Raw genomic sequence first — 17,966 nt, 5'->3', positions numbered from 1 at the left:
GAAATAATTTGTCAGTATGCCAAAAGTGTTATCTGCGATTTATTGAAAAAGAAATAACAGTCTTGTCTATCATAACCTAGCATTAAAATAGCCACTGTCTCTCTGCTCAGAAATGTTTTGGATTAAAGCAGTTATGATTTAACATGGACCAATTTTAAAATGTTGATATAATTGAACTTTATCCACAAGATAAATTGGAAAGAAGCGTTTGGTTAAAACTTTCTATAAAACAGAGCTTATTTTTTCTTATTCTGTTCTCCTCTCCCTTTATTTATTCTTTTTATCTTCCTACTATTGTTTGGCTATCTAGCAGCAGATGATAAATTAATATTGAGTATATGAGTTGAGAATCTAGGTTTCAGTGTGATTTCTAACTGTTGGACAGGCTTTGTCAACTCATGCCTAAATACTGGATCCCTCTGAGGGCAAAGTGGGAATTCCATGCTGGGACAGTGCTTTGGAGTCCTTCCGTTGGGTCATAATATACCTAGTCAGGTCCTAGTTTAGATGATTTGCTGTTGTCCGGCTATATTGTATCTATAAGAAAAATAAGAGATATGAGACCTCAGTACAAGGAAATTGTCTATGTGACCATGTTGAAGATTCCTGTAGAGATTTTATTGTCCATTGCTTACCTTTTGTGTTTATGTGTGTTTAATTATATGGCAAAATATTTATTGTAAATCTGATTGTCTGATGTTGGAACTTTAATATTTTGCTTAATCTCTTGCTAAATGACTTCTGAATTTTTTTTCTCTGATTTCTGGGTGATTTATTGAGTATTCTTATCCCATTAACTTTTGTGTGTCATGAAATGAAGATGCTATGAGTTAAAGCTAATTTCTTAAAAATAGTTGTATACAGGTACTCTTGCTTTAGGTATGCTTCTTGTCAAATTTGTATTTTTTGTAGAATATTAATTTTTTCTTTCAGGTGTCAATTTCGGTTTATAATTGCATTATGAAAAAGAAAACAAGTCTTTATTTGAACTGACATCTGTCTTGCATAGCTAGGCTTGTTGGGTTTACCTGGCGTTGGTTATATTAAAACTTATTCTGATCATCTATATGTCGAAGACAACCTAAATTACAATATAATGATTCCAATTATGACTGCAATGAAATCTGGCAAGCATTTAGGATTTTAGCATAGTGAAGAGTCATAGATGACAACATTTATACACTGAATTTTATCTTCAAATCATCAGTCATTTGTTCTTTGTATTATCAGTCTAACAAATTCAGAATAACTTTGCTTTAGAAAACATTTGGAATATAGTATATGTACTTGAAATTTCTGAGGAATGAATATAATGTTCATTGTTATGCAGATGAGATACCCATCACATGAAATCTTGGCATCTTAGCAGAATACAGACAAAATGAATGGTTGAACAAGGTATGGCAGTTAAACTGGGAAATCACAAATGTGCTGCATAAATTGAAATTAACTACAGAAATACTGCTGTGATTCAAGAAATACTAATCTGTCAAACTTTAAATTAAAAGGAAGGTAGATATAAACTGATCATAATGTTTTGGGTGGCTTTGGCCTTTGATTTTAAAAATGACCATATTGACATATTTAAATAATTAGAAAGTGAGATTATTCTCTTAATGAGCTAAATTTTTAAACATGATGCATGCTTTTGCAGACTAGAGTAGGAGTCTATACTGTCATGTTCTAGCCTTATTACAAAGACTGTAGGAAGAGGAAGCAAAAGTTACTGAAATTAGGCTTGCTGGTATTTGTTATTGACATAAAATGCATTTGCTGTTTAGATCACACTGACTGACATTTGCAAACTCAAAAAAGTTAAAGTGAGCAAGTAGGAAAAAAACAGAAACTTTTTTGGCTTTCATAGATTTGGTATGGCTGAACCTGAGACTCTTGAGGAGAGTTAACTTTTAGGCATGTTCACACCATTATAACTTAAACCAACATCACTGAGTTCTGCACAACACAGAAATCCATGGGTTTTGTCTGAAACTTATTTCATGGCTTTTCTTTCTTCTCTAGGTTCTTTAGCTTTCCTAAATATTTCTTCCACCTCTGAGGTTCTTCCTCTTTTGTCAGATTTTCTTCAGTTGTTTTATAGACTTTTGCAGCAGGAAAGACGAATGGATAACAATGACTGAAACTGCTATGGAGCTGTAACACTTTATTGAGCATTCCAGCAGGTCTAAAATTTCTTATCTTGTCCAGAAGACATTTACATACTTCATCAAACTTGCATTATTGTAATGAGAAAGGAAATCCAGTCCTTATTAAATGCTTGCCATCATTATGTACTGGATCATCTATTAAAATTTTGATTGGAGTACAGAATGAAGAGGCATTCTGATAGAGGTGTCTATTATCCATTGCAGTTAATGTAAGATACATTAGAACTCTTCCAAGGAAGTGAATGAAGTCTTGCTGGTTTTAGAAGGGAAAGATGAGTTTTCTGTGCTAAGACCAATTACCACCCCACTGGTCTTAATATAATTTTTCAAATTTAAGTTGCTACAAATGAAAGCTAGAAATTCTCGTTTCCTTCCCTCTTTCTGTGTGTTACTTTTTACCAGATGAAGCTACATTTGATTTTGCAGGAAATCTGCCTCTGCTATACAGTTATTGGACATTTTCTGTGGGAAGGAATAAGCCATTCTTCCCATTTCAGCCTCTTGTCTTATCTGTCCCCCAAATTAGGAGTTTCTGTAAATTCTTATTCTGAAATGCTTTAAATTCTCAGATCTCATTCTTAAAGGTCTTGGAAGTTTAATCAATTGTTTCTGTGGTGTCACGATTATTTTAGAAAGAAAGCTGTCTCTGTTAATTGTTCCTCCCAGAGATCAGAAAATTTTGCTTGGTCACGTGTGCTCAGAGTAGTCATCTACATGTGAATTCCCTGGCTGTTGCTATTCCATAACTTAGAATGAAATGAGATTTCTTTATTAGAGGCTTACCATGTAACTTTCAGTTGTCTCCCCATGCCATTAAAAGGCAACCACAGCTGGATGTGAATTCTTGAGCTGTAAGAACTTATGACTGATACAAGATAATCTCACCTTCATGGAACGGGCCTCTGCTAGTTTAGTATCAGAAAAAGAAAAAATTTGCATCAGAAAACTACATTCTGATAATTTCCACTTCATAACTTTATCTTTTATCATCTACCCTGCTCACCTGCCTCTTTTTGTAGGCCTGTTTCCACCTGTGTATTCCATCTTCCTCTTGGTTTGTTTCTCTCATTATCTTGAGATCCTTTGCATGTGGCTTTGTAAAGAAAGGAATTCAGCTCAGGCTTGCAGATACAGGAATTTATTGACTGATCTTTTACCTCCTTATTTTCTGCTAGAAGGAACCATCACGTTTGTCCTTGAATGTCTGTAGTAGTGGGGTAGATTTTGAGTACTGTGACAGCAGGAATTACTGGCATGTAATTTGCCCTTACATCCATCAAACAAGCATCAAATACTTTAGCAGTCAGTACCTGGCTTGATGCTGAGAAAGCATTTCACAGAGCCCAGCTGCCTTCTCCCTTGTCTTTATTATATAAAAGTTAGCTTTGCTGACAACTTTATTGGCAGTGTCAAAGTATAGTACATCAGCAATAACTTTGAATCCTATGTCTTCTTGATCCATTGATGCTTTGGAATAAGATCTCCCACTTTCTTGTCTGCTTACTACTTTTATAATTAAGGATGGTCATATTTGACAGAATTTTCTTAGTATTAAATTAAAAACCTTATGTCCACATAGAAGGGCATTTTTCTTCTTTCTTAAAGTGACCCATGTTTTCTTTATGCTATTAGGTCCCACAATGTGGACAATCCTGCCATTACTACAGGCAGTTGAAAACAATGAAGAGGTTGCATATCAACATTTCTCTTTCAAAATAAGTAAAAAACTGATAAGTGATTCTGATTTTATATCTTTCTCATTGACTCAGTTAAACAATAAAAGAAAATTCAGCCATTAAACGCGTGCATATTTTCAATGTACTTTTAGCTCACATTGCCTCCTAAAGTGTTTGACTCCATCTGTCAAGATTTCTAAGGCATTGTTTGACTCATAGAAAACCCAGAAAACAATTTAAGTTTTGAAGTAGACTTAGGACATGGGCCTTTTTGATTTATTTCATTATTATTTTGGCATTTCAGACCTGAGTTGTTGCCTGTTTGATCCTTCTAACCCAACATAAATATCATGCTGGCTCAGCATTGAGCGAGATTCAGCCTCTCATTTTTTAAACTACTTTCATCTCCTTTTTTTTTTTTTTGGTTAAAGGCTCCCTATGCTGGTACAAAGTAAGCCTTTAATTAATACCACATGGGGTGTTTTTCCTCCTTTTACTGTGCAGTGAAGTCAGTCCTGGTAGGATTTTCTGTTTTAACTCAACTATGGGGGAAGCTTTCAATATAAAATTAACTAGAATCTCATGTATAATTGACTTTGGCAGGAAAAAAGAGATTGTAAAGGTAAGGTGCAAGATCTTCTGTTTACTAATTACTAGCCCTTCTTAAGTATACCAGTTAAGAAATCCTTCTACTAAATTCTGCTTACAACTTAAAAAATAAATTTCCATCTCCACATGGTCTTCCTGAACACAAGTGGGGTTTTTTATGCTCTGGCAAGGTAGATTAATATGGAATTCTCAAATTTAAGCCATTAACTCTTAACAGTTAGAGATCAGATGTAAATAAATATCAACATTTAGAAAAAACATTTATTACAGAGATTAAGTACAGGTTTGGAGAATGTCAGTGGCTCTTCTTTCTTTGTGTCATTTTTCACTTATTTTGAGACAGCAGTTTAAATGACATTATGATGAGAGCTTTAGGGTCATGTGAGTTCAAAACTTCTGAGTTCAGGGTTTAGATGAAGGTTTAGTTTCAGAGAAAAACTTCAGTCACCTGGCTGAATTTCACATAATTTTGAATTAGTAACCACTTTGTCTTCAGTAAAAAAGAGATAGAAACTTTACAGCAACTTTTGCCTCAAGAGAAGGACTCACTGCAGGGGTGCCCTTCTGCAACAAGAATCTCATTTCATCAGGAAATATAGTTGATGTGAGAAGTTCAATGGCAATGTTTATTTGTATGTTTGAGGGCATTCTTAACTGAAATACTCTGTTTCTCAAATTTTCAGCAGTTCTGAATGTGCTACCACTGTTTATTTTAAAATTATGATAGTATGCAGTTACTTGGAGCACAAACAGATAATTGATAAATAATTTTTGGAGTGCCTGCAAAACATCTTTGGTTCCTTCAGGACTTAGCTCGCTGAATCTCATCACTTTCAGGTTGAAACAGGGTCTAGGTGTGCAATACCTTAAAAGTACTTTCATTGCTGGTGAGCTGTGGCAGTTGTTGCTGGAAGTTGACTCAATGCACCAACCACATCTTAAAGCCACTTTTCATTTAAGTATTGTTTACTGTTTCTTGAATTGAGGTGATTTTCCTCTACAGATTTCCTTTGTGGAGTTTGCATTAGAGGATAAACATCATACTTTGTAATGCATCTGGTGTACAAACAAATCAAACAAACAAAGCTGTATTTGATAAACAAAGTTGAGAGAGGAAACAGAAGTCGAAGTAGCTGGTGGAAATGCTTAAGAACTCCAACTACCTCTTTGCTGGGCAATGGAAGCAGGTGGTCATGAATACCTGGTTTGACACTTCATTGAAAAGAATATAAATATCCCATTCTTGATGATGATCAAAGCTATTGGTCTTCCTTAACTATGAACTCTGGGAACATCTACCTTTTCTATAACAACAACAATTATCAGTCGGTGTGAAAATCTTTCAAGCACAGGGACAGAAATTTTGCAAGGTCGTTGACTAAAAATGTAGAAAAGAGGGTTATGAAGGTAGACATGGAACTGTGGCATGGTCTCAGCTAATAAGTGCAGAATCTGTTTCAGGCCTCTTTCAGCAAACTATACACATAATTGAAGCACACATGCAGAGATGTAAATTAAAACAAAAGCAGTCTGTAAGCTGCTCAAGGTTTTTACAAAAAAATACTGGTGGAAAGAGAGGAAGAGAGAAAGAAACACTGCTTTCATTTGCAAGTACTTAGAAGACTGTGTTATGACAGCATAGATTTTAGAAGCGTGTAGACAGAAGGAACTTGCTTTTGGCCCTCAGTGGATCTCATCCGGCCTTAATGTATTTTACTGAACCCTGGGTTTCCTCATAGATGACATTCCTCTGGTTTGTCAAACTTCACCCTGAAATATATTTTAGTAGAACTCAACTGCTGATACCATATATGTTTGTTTTCTTTGATAGCTTTCAAAATTTGCCTCTATTTCTTCTCCCTTAGGGTGCAATTTCCCTATAAACTCAAGTTTTGTGTCTTGCAACTGCTTGTTTTCTCAGGCAAGAAAAATCACTTACCTCCTTTGTATTCTTGATGGCTAGTAAAGCTCTGTATTTTGAAGAAGATATTTTCAGAAAATTTGTCAGGAAAATAATTTGCAGATTTGCACAGCAATGTTAAGCTTTATTCATATAGATTTCTCAGTCCATAAAGTGTTCAAATAGCTGTCCCAGAACAAAGGCGATGCCTTTAATATTTAGGCCTTTGATCTCTTCTGCTTGCTAATTATCAGTTTTGGCTTTCATTATGCTGTTCCTTTTATTCCACTGGTGTATATTTTCCTTATTTTTTTCTGTTTTCCATTTTAGTTCTTTTCCCTGTATTTCACGTTAATTTTTAGAAATTATTTTTATGTGACTGAGTATTATGTTATTGTCATGCTAACTTGTACTCCTACATTATGCCTCAATATGATATTGTAAAATCACCACCAATAACCCCTCTTCATTACATCATTATCTTGTTATGCACAATAAATTTTGAATGCCTCTTGAAGGTACAGACCTTTCTGCCGGAAATGTTACTTCACAATTGCTTTCTCTCCATTTAGAGGCAGAATAGTTGTATGGTGGGCACTTTATTGTTGATTAATGCACAAACAGTAACCACTGCCTTTCCATAAACCTTTCTCCCTAGAATAAGGTGAATTTAAATGTCGACAAAGGAGGAGAGAGGCCAGAGAAAGCATGTCTTTCAGGAAAATGCTGTACAAAGCAGAAGAGGTCTTACTGACAATCACTGGAAGAAGTAATTTCTATGAAGAGACAAATGCTTGAATCTAGTGACCACAGGTGTCTGAGAAATAATCAGAAAATATAAATATTTGAAAGACATGCTCACCTGATAACAGCACTTCAGTGTCTGCACCTGGAAGCATTCTAAAGAGTAGGAAGGAAAGCAACCAGAAACAATTGTCATGTCTTTTCTTCTCAACACAGGTCTGGTGTCCCAGACATTGACTATGCATAGTTCAAGGAAGCCTCTGAGGAGAGAAGATGAAGAGTTGGGACTGCAAGTGTGCAAGTTGCAGTAGGAAGATAGGGAGCAGAGGTGCTTCCTCTTTCCCTTTAAAGAAAAGCTAGTATTTATGTGTAAGCAGCTGTGTCCTTACTTCAGACTGCTTCTGTGCTGCAATAGCAACTCCTGCTCAGAGCCTTTGCCCTCTGCATTACACAACACTGCACTTACATGCAGCTACCAACATTTTCCAAGCAAGGTTCCAAGACTCACTTGAAGCCCCCTATTCCTTACAAGTGGATCATGGTCTTTGGCTTTTCCCTTGCAGTTTAACTCCCTCAGAGGATGGTCATCTTGATCATTTTGTCACTGTTTCATGTGCAGCTGCAAACCTGTCACCTATCATCTTGACAGCTTACTGGTCTCATTAAACACATTCCAAGATTGATTTCCTTTACAGTTTTTGTGCTAGGTGTTTCTTTACTCCTGTAGATATCAGTTAAAAGAAATCAGTTCGACTGTATTGCATAGAGTAAAATAATGAGGGAATAGAAAGCCACTCTACCATTAGTATAAGCAGTTTGGTCCCATGAGGTGTTGGCCTTTTCCCCTTCATGTGAAGCTAGGACTTAACAGCTGAGATAGTTTCTTCAACATAATAAGGCAGTTTTAGTTTCTTCTACATTTCTGCTCCTGTTGTCTCTTCAAGCTGCAGGCCCCTTGTCAACCAGGAAACTAGCTCTGCCTCCCTGGCATTACATTTGAGTCAACTTTTCAAATCTGCTCTCAGAGGCTTTGTACTAAAGGGAAAAGTGGGGAATGTTTTGGAAATCCTTTTAGTTCAATATATGGCCAGACTTTGCGAACGAAGATTTGGGAAGGGCTCTTCCCCCATGGCTGTGCCCTTCCAACCTGCACAGTGGATTTTTTAGGTGAGGCACAGCGTGTGCAGAACTGGCCCCACTGTTTAAGTCCTAAGGCCCATTTGTCACGGACGAGCAAGCTTGGACAGTGACAGGGAAGTCCTCAGGACTATCACAGCACCCGGTACTAATCAGGGCTGACCCTGCTGAACATCCAAGATCTGACGGGATCAGATGGCAGGGAGGCATTTAACTGCCAGGAGATGGTCCCCACTGAGACTCAAACTCAGGTCCTTGGGATTCAGAGTCCGGAGAGCTCTCCTTTACACCACAGGACTGCCCCACACTTAGTTCAATAAATTTAACTTTAAAGGTCAAAAGTCTTCTTAATTCTCACTAAACTGTAGGGTTGCATTTTTGGAGGCATACTAAATATTCCATTTGTCCCAGTTTGCTATAAATTTCAAGGAAGATTTTTCAGCTGTTGCAACTTGAATGAACAATCATGAGTCTAAAATTCTTGTTTTCAGTCCTTCAGGACATAATCAAAGAGACTAACAGAAAACCAAAAAAGCCTGCCCTTTTTGTATGTTTTGTTTTTTAATTCTTATATCTCCACTTTCTGTTTCCCATGTGCTGATTTTCTTGATTCCAGGTTCTATATTTAAGGTATGAATTTGTGATTATGCAATTTGTGATTAATGAGCTAATTCCAAACAGTACCAATCTACTCACACAACTGTTTGTCAATTGCGATATCCAAATTCAAATTTGGGGACAGATCCCTACCTTTGCATGTTCATACCTGTATGGCTTACATACAAGTATGCAGGTGTGCAGCCAGGAGGGCCAGCTGTGCCCTGGGGCACAGCATCACCAGCTGGTTGAGGGAGGGGATTGTCCCACTCTGCTCTGCACTAGTGCAGCCTCACCTTGTATACTGTGTGCAGTTTTGGGCACTGCAATGTAAGAAAGATATCAAGCTATAGGAGAGTGTCCAAAGCAGGGCAATGAAGATGGTGAAGGGCCTTGAGGGTAAGTCGTATGAGGAGCAGCTGAGGTCACTTTGTGTGTTCATCCTGGAGAAGAGGAGACTGAGGGGAGACCTCACTGCAATAACAACTTCCTTGTGAGGGGAAGAGTAGGGGCAGACACTGATCTCTTTTCTTTGGTGTCTATGGACAGGACTCGAGGGAAAGGCCTGAGTTGTGTCAGGGGTAGATTGGATGTTAGAAAAAGGTTCTTCACCCTGAGGGTGGTTGGACACTGGAACAGGCTCCCCAGGGAAGTGGTCGCAGCACCAAGCCTGACAGAGTTCAAGAAGTGTTTGGATGGTACTCTCAGGCACATGATGTGACTCTTTGGGATGATTGTGTCCAGGACTGGGGGTTGAACTTGATGATCCTTGTGCATCCCTTCCATCTCAGCATATTCTGTGATTCTGTGATATCATACATCTGATGAAACTGAGACGTTGTTACTGACTAATAGAGAAGGTGAGTGAAGTGTAACCAAAATATCTACAATCCTTTCCATCTCAGCAGTTTTCCCCTGAGCAGGGCTGTCATAATAGTTGTTTCCCTACACTTTATTTTCCCATTTAATAAAGGGCAGTTTCTAACTGCATATGCCTGAGAAGATTTGGAAATTAACAATAATATGAACAAGACATTACTTTTCCCTTCACAAGCCTTACTTCATGCAGCCAGCTGAGAACACTAAGAGTATGTTAGGTAATTGGCTTTCCTGCATCCCGTGTTTTTAATTGCTTGAATATACAGTCAGCTCAGGGTACCTTTCTTGTGCTCTAATGAATTTTAACATAAAGGTTTATTTCCAGATGGATCAGCACTGGAAGAGCTTTTTGACTGTCTTATAAAAATAGTTTAAATTAACACGTTGATATCAAAACCTTACCATGCAAGAAATTAAATATAGAATTTATTATGTGATTGTGTGGTTATTTTATCTGAAGACCTCAAGGTGGTGTGGCTTTTGAAAACATTGCAGCATTCCATAGAGTTTCTTTATATTATGGCAGTAGGTTGAAATTTATTCAGAAACTGTTAAAATTTAGATAAAATTTGAGATACATCATTTCATGGTGAAAAAAAGGTTATTTAAACCTTCTGTAACTTTTAATTCAGTCTTTGCATTTGTTTGTGACTGGAGAAACCAGGTAAATGAAGTTCTTCCTGACATGGTATTTTGGATTACAGACATCTACATGAATGCAATATGAGGAGTTTTCAAGGCATGTCATTTCTCAGCTGAAAAAGCCCTGTCTACTTGTACTGTAAAAATGAATGCAGCACAGTTCACAGAGTATACAGGAATGTTTCATTAATGTTACTGCCAGAGTAAATAGGCAGCAGTTTTGACATACAATCTTCAATCTCTATTTATAGAAAGTATAGAAACAAATTTGTATGTTGGATATTGTCTGCGTTTGGTACCTGCATCTGATGTGACTTTGAGTATGTCATTTAACTTCTACATGCAGATGTTTTTTTCACTTGTAAAAGAGAGATAATAATGGTTTCCTTCAAGTGGAAGTTACAAAGCTTGTAGAGGACTCAAGCTGTTGAGGAGAAAGGGTTTCTATACCAGAATTATGGAAGACAAGGCAGGCATCTGCCATGACACTGCTATGAGCTCCTTTCATTGCCATGTTCCGTGTCGACCTGCTGTGTGAACTTGGCACTGAAAGCCAAGTGACTTCAACTTTGCTAAATAAAGCAGTAGTAGTTGTATTTATCCATCTCAGTCAAAAATTTTCATACCCGCATATGCAATGAGCCCAATGACTTGTAGTATCTATTTTTGTGATTGAAGACATTTTGCCTCTCTTCCCACCCTTTTTAATTGTGAACGAAAAGTCATAATAAGCATTGCAGTCTGTGCCTTCAGATGCATTTTGATTCATTTATTAGCCTTTAATTTCAGTCAAGTTTCATTGCAGCAAAATATCTCAGGTCTCAATCTATTTCACGTACTTATTCTAGATTGTAGGAGGTCATGGTGGTTTTACGTTCAAACCAGAAGGTCTGATTTTAGTCAACTGCCTCTGATAACTGTGCATTATTTCAGAATTGCTGTTAATGTGTATTTGTCTGTGATACTACTGCATATGCTGTATTCCAGGAAAAGCAGAGATTTCTGACAGATGTGCTACATGAAGTGATGTTGCTGGATGGGTTGGCCAGCTCGCATCCAGTATCCCAGGAGGTCCAGCAAGCCACAGACATTGACAGGGTGTTTGACTGGATTGCCTATAAAAAGGTGAGGCTAATTAAACTTAACTGTTTATAATATAGATATATCAGCAGCTATCAGAAGATTATGTTCCATTTGTAAAGCAAATACTGTTGTATAACTAAATATGCTACAGTGTCTACCAGTTGGAAAACTAATTTATGTGGAATATATCGTGGTGATCTTAGACATTCACCATATCAAGTGTTATTAAATGTTATAAATAAACTTGAGAGGCTGTCAGAACCCAGCAAGGAGATTTAGGGCTTTTTATTACTATTTATTTTATGATAGTGTCTGAATTTTGTTAGATGTTTTAAAGAGCATGAGGATGTGTAGTCGTTATCCTGTTGAAACTCTCTAGAAAACTTGTCAAGGACTAAAGTTTTTTTCTAGTTTTTTCTATGCATGAGACTTTTTCTGTCAGCTAGTGAAACCTCTAAAGTCATTGCTGAATAGTGAGAGTGGAGAAACTGCCTTCTGGGTTGGCAACGGAATATATATTAAATCCAGGCAATTTAAAATTGTGTTTCAATGAATAGAAAGTCTTTGGACCAGTTTTGGACTGAACAGCTTCTGTGCAGGAGTGAAAGGGCTGGACACTTTCACATCCTCCATCACATGACTGGGCTTGCTGTTATCATATGGCCTGAAACGTGATGGTTTCCATCATACTGCATGTTTATTCTCTGCTACAGGCTTTGATATGTAGTACTGTGTCTTAATATCATGACAAAATATGTTTGCTGTGTGACACAGTGGCTACTGCCTGCAGCCTTCCTGTGCGGAGCTCTTGAATGGAAACTGACCGTGGGGGGGAGCAGCTCCCCAAAGAACACCCACACACCATGTGAGGGGGAACCAAAAAGCACTTTATTAATAGTGGAATCGACTTATAAGGGGTTGGTTGGGGAAGGTCAGAGGAGAGGGTCCTGGAACTTGGATGTGATTGGGTGAAGGGTGGGGTAAACTGGATGACTGACAGCTCAAATAGCCAATGGGGAAATACCCATCAAGTGACAGGAGAACTGACCAGTAAGGGCTCAGGAATTGGATCAGTATGGGTGGAAGAGTCATGTGTCATTTCCGGCGGACTGCTGGCAGTGCAGGCAGGGATAGCGGAGAAAATGCCTGGGGACATATGGTGGGGAAGGAACGCAGGGGAGGCAGGAACTGCACAGGGGAACGTGGAAGAGATACAGAACTTTTCCAAACTCAAACCTGTACAGAGAAAATGTATTAATTGTAAACTCCAACAACAAGTACGTGACCCACAGAACTCAGGGTGCCCTCCAGTGTCGTTCCTCCTTGGGATCCACTTTACAGCATATGCCCACAGCCCTCCCATGATGATTCAGTTGCAGGAGACTTTTGACTATCACCTTTGCATCTGACAATCTTTTCTTCTGCATCATTAGCTGCCTAACATCAGACTGTAGCAAGACAGCAGCAGCATAGCACTAACTAACCTCTGGTTTATCCCGTGCTCCTTTTGGTTTATAAAGAGGTATATCCTCTCTTATAGTCGTCAGTTAATCCTAGGCTGCAGTAACTTCACCTTGATCCTCTGAATAAGGATCTTATGCCTTTAAGGATGGGCAGATGAGAGTGTGTGCGCGTGCGTGACCATGTAATAGGTCTACATGTAATATACAGATATGAAATACTTAGGAAAAGATTTTAAAATACCGGAGTTGGTTAAGAGCCCAAGTAGCATACTCAAAAATCCCTTAGCTAGCTTTGAAAACATTGCTCTTGGTCAATTAAGCTATAATAGCCCAAAGCTTTTAGTCTGCTAAATATTCTCATTGTTTAAATGTTTCAGTCATGTGTTTGCTGGTGATGGCAGAACCTGAGTAGCTTCAGAGGCTTATCTCACATCACCATCTTAATATTTCAAGCTAATTATTTTTTCTAATTAATATGATAATAGTAATATCACACAGTTAACTGTACTACTTGACACTCTTCATCTTACGAACACTTTGCAAAGTAATTTTGATTTGCATTGAAATGACAAAATACGACAGTAGAACAGATATAAATACTGTTAGCTATTTCATGCAGGCTAATAGGATCAGTCTGTTTTCTGGGCAGATCACAATACAATGTCTTGTATATTTCCATTTAAAGGTTCCTTTTTCAGTGTAACAGTGGCCATTCCCAGTGGATACAGTAGTATCTCCACTCAGCTTGTCTGATGGCCCTCTCCTGAACCCCCCGTGACACTGAATGTATTCATAGAAGGCCATGACCCTGTAAATTTTGAGTCCAGTTACCAGATCCAGTAAACCACCTTGGGGAATGGCAATGGAAGAATTTACTTACGTACGTGCATAGGTGAGGCCATTAAAATACCCACTCTTTCACCTGTGAAGTCTTCATTTTCCTGCCTGATAATTTGTCTGTCTGCTATTCACTGTAGCCATTTTTCATTTTGGTTAAGATACAAGCAAAATCTAACAGGAAGAAACTTTCCTAATTTGACTTTGTAACTGCTGTTTTCACTGTTTCTATACCTTCTTCCAAACACCTGACACTGTTTTCTTCTGAGGATAAATTAGAGCAAATTTAACATATTTTACAGCTTACATTGTTTCACTCCTGTGTAACCTTGTATGCATGAATGCATATATGCATTGCTTACACTTAAAATCAACCATAGAAATTAAGCTCATTTATTAGATATCTGGAATATTTGCCTATTCTTCTAGCTCTCTAGTGTCTGCCAATATAAATACTATGATGAACAGTATGTCAATAAAATCCAAACTGTGAAATGATACTTTTACCTGGTGAGATATATGCCTAAATATTTTCAGGTGCTTCAAAGCCCTCCTTACACAATGAGCCCTTCTGGAAGGGATAGTGCTGCTGGTGTTTCTGGGATGGCTTTTTGGCTGTCTGTTGACTGGTCTTTTATATAGCTGTAAAGTAATAAGATCTTGGAACTTTTTTCTGTTGACTCTAGTAAACTTTGGATCAGAACTGTCAGTGAGAACTTTTCAACTGTCTTAAATAAAATGTGTTTAAATAGTGCACCACTGTTGTGCAGTATCTTTCCCCTACATTTTTCAATGGTTTTCTTTCATTCTCTATAAATTTTTTTGTATTTCCACCTTGTGCTCCTTGGGACCTTGGATTGTCCATGTGGTCTCTTTTCTCTTTTCACAATTTTCTACATGATACTGAAATGATGAAACTTTTCCCATGTAATTTTTGTTCAGTAAAATGACAGTCATAGAAAGCCATTTTCATTTCATTGTCTTTACTGTCATCAAGATGGCATAGATCAATTAGGCACCGTTAAAGTGCCCATCTCTGTTAGACACTCAGCTGTCATTTTAAAGATATACCTCTTTTTCTTTCTGTTCACTTCAGAAATGACTATTGAAGATATGCTATTTAAGTGCTTCAGAGCTAAATATATTTTTAATTTTCACTTTCTTGTCCTTGATGATTGTACATGTTAAGAAATCATATGACATAAACCCCTGAAGAATGGCATTCAGGTAATCCCACAAGCAGAGTGCAACTTGGCAGCACATGATGTTTTTCTAGTTAAGCTGTTGAGGGTAATGTTTGCCTCTTTTAAAAGCATCATGCTAGTCATTCTTCAGATAGAAGCATGTCATCCTCCACTAGGGTCACAAATATGTAGAGAAAAATGTGAAGTCGTGATAGTTCATTAATAAACAGTACTGGTAGATGATTCAAGGCTCTCAAGTTACAGCAGAGTGGATATGTCTTCCTAAGGCAGCTGAAAGTGAGATAGTGTCCTCCCACGATGATGGGAAAAGTGTTTATATCCCAAGTGCAGTGGAAAATATAGCCTGTTGAACACAAGAGTGGATCTGAGGATTGTTAAATCAAAGCAAAAAGCGTGACAGCCTTTCCACACCAGAAATAACTGACAGCAGGAATCATAACTCTGGCGAGCTGCAGCACCAGAAGAGAGAGTGCAGTAAGAAAAACATGAGGAACAACAATCAGCAAAGAAGGCAGCTGGATCTTGAAGGGAGCAGCCAGACCCAGAGCAGCATGAGGAAAAGAGATCCCAGACAGAACTAAAGGAGTCATAGCCCTAGATGAGCAGCCACAGCCAGGTAAGAGATGAAAGGACTTGCAGAGATTCACATATCTGAAGTTGTTTCCATCAACGTGCTGGATGCTTTGAAGTGTGCTGGTTGAAGATTCTGGCAGCAATCAGAGCAGGCAAGACCAGTATGAGAGAATGTAACTATAAAAGTACCCCAAACAGAGCATGTCTTGGCAAGTGACAAACAATAATCAAATCAAGGAAAAGGATTACCAGAATAGGGAAGAATACTCATTTTCCCCCTTCTTGTAAGCAAAATGAACCTAAGCAGTGAAATCAGTTACTGGCTCTGACGTTATAATGCAAACAATTAATTATTTCCTAAACCCCTCTATATATAATTTCATTTTCCTACATAACTTTATACCACTTTAAAAATACTATTTCCTGCTTTCCAATTCAAGTGATGGAAGGAAAATATATTTCTGATAGTAATAAAGGGATACCATGCTCCCTGCCTCCCCAGAAAAGCAACGTCCTGCATTAGGAAATTTGTTCAACTAAAAGTTTGCCCAAAGAAAAATCTTGGCTTTCTGTATGTAACAATAACAGTTCTGGCAAAAGAGAGTTTAAGAAATGAAAGCAGTGGCTTGCTTACCCTTTTGAGTATAATTTTCTCTGAAAATTTACAGCATAGCATGTTCCAGAACAGAAGGGCTAATGCAGTCACTAAAAAGGCTTTCCAAAAGCTTTATTCTTTTTACTTCTGTTCTCAGGCACTGGGAAGGATATTGACACTGTAATAACAAAATCAAACAAAAAAGCCCCTGATTCTGAAACATGTATTCTGTTCAGTAAAATCAGGAATATTAGATCATAAGAAAATCAATTCATTAGTGCAGTGAAGTTGTGTTGATGCGCATTCGTGAAATGACCACAAAAAAGTGAGAGTAGCTCATTAACAGTGAAAAAAATACTACATAAATTCATATAAATAATAAAATAATTAAAAATAAAAGAAAACCTTAATTAAATCAATAATATTAGAGAGTATCCTGTTAGTTAAAAGTCTTAAAATACAACACAGGTGGCTTTAGAACCCACTCTCTTAACACAGTATAAATGGAGGGCTTTTTGTTCTACCTAATTTAGCCATGATGTTGTCTGTGAGTGCCATTAACTCCTGGATACACATTTGTGTGATGCTGGTTTCTCTTCCATGACTTGTGAGTGCAACAGGTCAGTGCCCAGATTGCAGAAGGTGCTTTCAGGAGCCATTTGTTCCTAATGCATTGTAACAGAGGAGGTATCTTGTAATGAAAATAATGTCTTTCTGTTTAGATAAAAGGCTATAGGTTGTTACTGCTTCCAATATGAAAGTCATTGAAACTCAGTCAGTGAAACCTATGGGTTCAAGTTCAGAGCAGACCCAAGAGTAAAAAGTATACAGGCTGTCCCAGCCCAGCTGCTGGGTGCCAGTACACAAAGCTATACAGGGACTTTGAGAAACTTAGAATACATCTCTTAAAGCTTCTGCAGACCTTCCTGACTCAAGCAGGAAAAACTGTCATTAACCCTTTACACTCTTTAGTGTATGAAAAGATACTATTTTCTGAAGCAGAAATATAGAAACCGCTACGTGAGATATATAAGGAGCTACACATGGATAGTACTTTCGGAGTGTTATGTTCCCCACACCAGGGACAACTCTATATGGGTTTAATTTGATATAATAAAGATGAAGCACAAATCTTAGTAAAAGCATTTTATGTCAAAGAAGAGCTTGTTAACTTAGATTCCTCAATCAAGGTAGAGAAGGAGATGCAACCTATTGTGGCACAAGTCTTCTGCCTGTTGCCCATGGAAGGGCAGTGGCAAATGGATCCTCCCAAGGGCTGGAGGAGGTGATCAAAGCAGAAATGGCAACAGTAGGTCCGCACACTGCCCTACCATCCTTCTTTCCCCAACAGAGAATATAAGGTACAAAATAGTGCATCTGTGTCTCAGATGTTTCTGTGGCTTGACTTAAAGTATTGATAAAAATAAGCGTACACAGAGGTACACCTGCCTGTGCAAGAGACTTCCTGAAATGCACTTGCCTTTTCTGCTTCTCTGTTTCTACTTTGTACTGGTCAATTTACTTCAGTGCCTGGTGAAGTTATGGAGGAGATTATTCTGGGAGATATTGGAAAACACGTGAAAGACAACCAGTCATTAGTCACAGCCAGTACGACTTCAAAAAAGGAAAGTCCTGCTTTATCAAACCTGATTTCCTTCTATGACAAGGTAACCCACCTAGCTGACCAAGGGAAGCCAACTGATGTCACCTCTTTGGATTTTAGTAAAGCTTTCAATACTGTCTCTCACGGGATCCTTCTGGATAAAATGTCCAACACACAGCTGGATAAACACGTCATGTGGTTGGTGAGCAAATGGCTCATGCGTGGAGCACAGAGGGTAATAATGAATGGGGTGACATC

General features: G+C 37.9%; 1 protein-coding gene across 1 annotated transcript in view; it reads left to right on the top strand.

The window, feature by feature from the left end:
* Positions 1-17,966, top strand: part of TRHDE (thyrotropin releasing hormone degrading enzyme) — a 213,403-nt gene that overhangs the window by 88,790 nt on the left and 106,647 nt on the right. Inside the window, exon 6 of the mRNA XM_071552209.1 lies at positions 11,337-11,474. Within this exon, the coding sequence (XP_071408310.1) occupies positions 11,337-11,474 (138 nt within the window). The remainder of the gene's footprint in view (positions 1-11,336; positions 11,475-17,966) is intronic.

This window comes from Pithys albifrons, chromosome 3 (genome assembly GCF_047495875.1).
Source record: "Pithys albifrons albifrons isolate INPA30051 chromosome 3, PitAlb_v1, whole genome shotgun sequence".
Lineage (NCBI taxonomy): Eukaryota > Metazoa > Chordata > Aves > Passeriformes > Thamnophilidae > Pithys > Pithys albifrons.
Note: the sequence above shows the minus strand (reverse complement) of the source record. Positions and strands in the feature narration are given on the sequence as shown.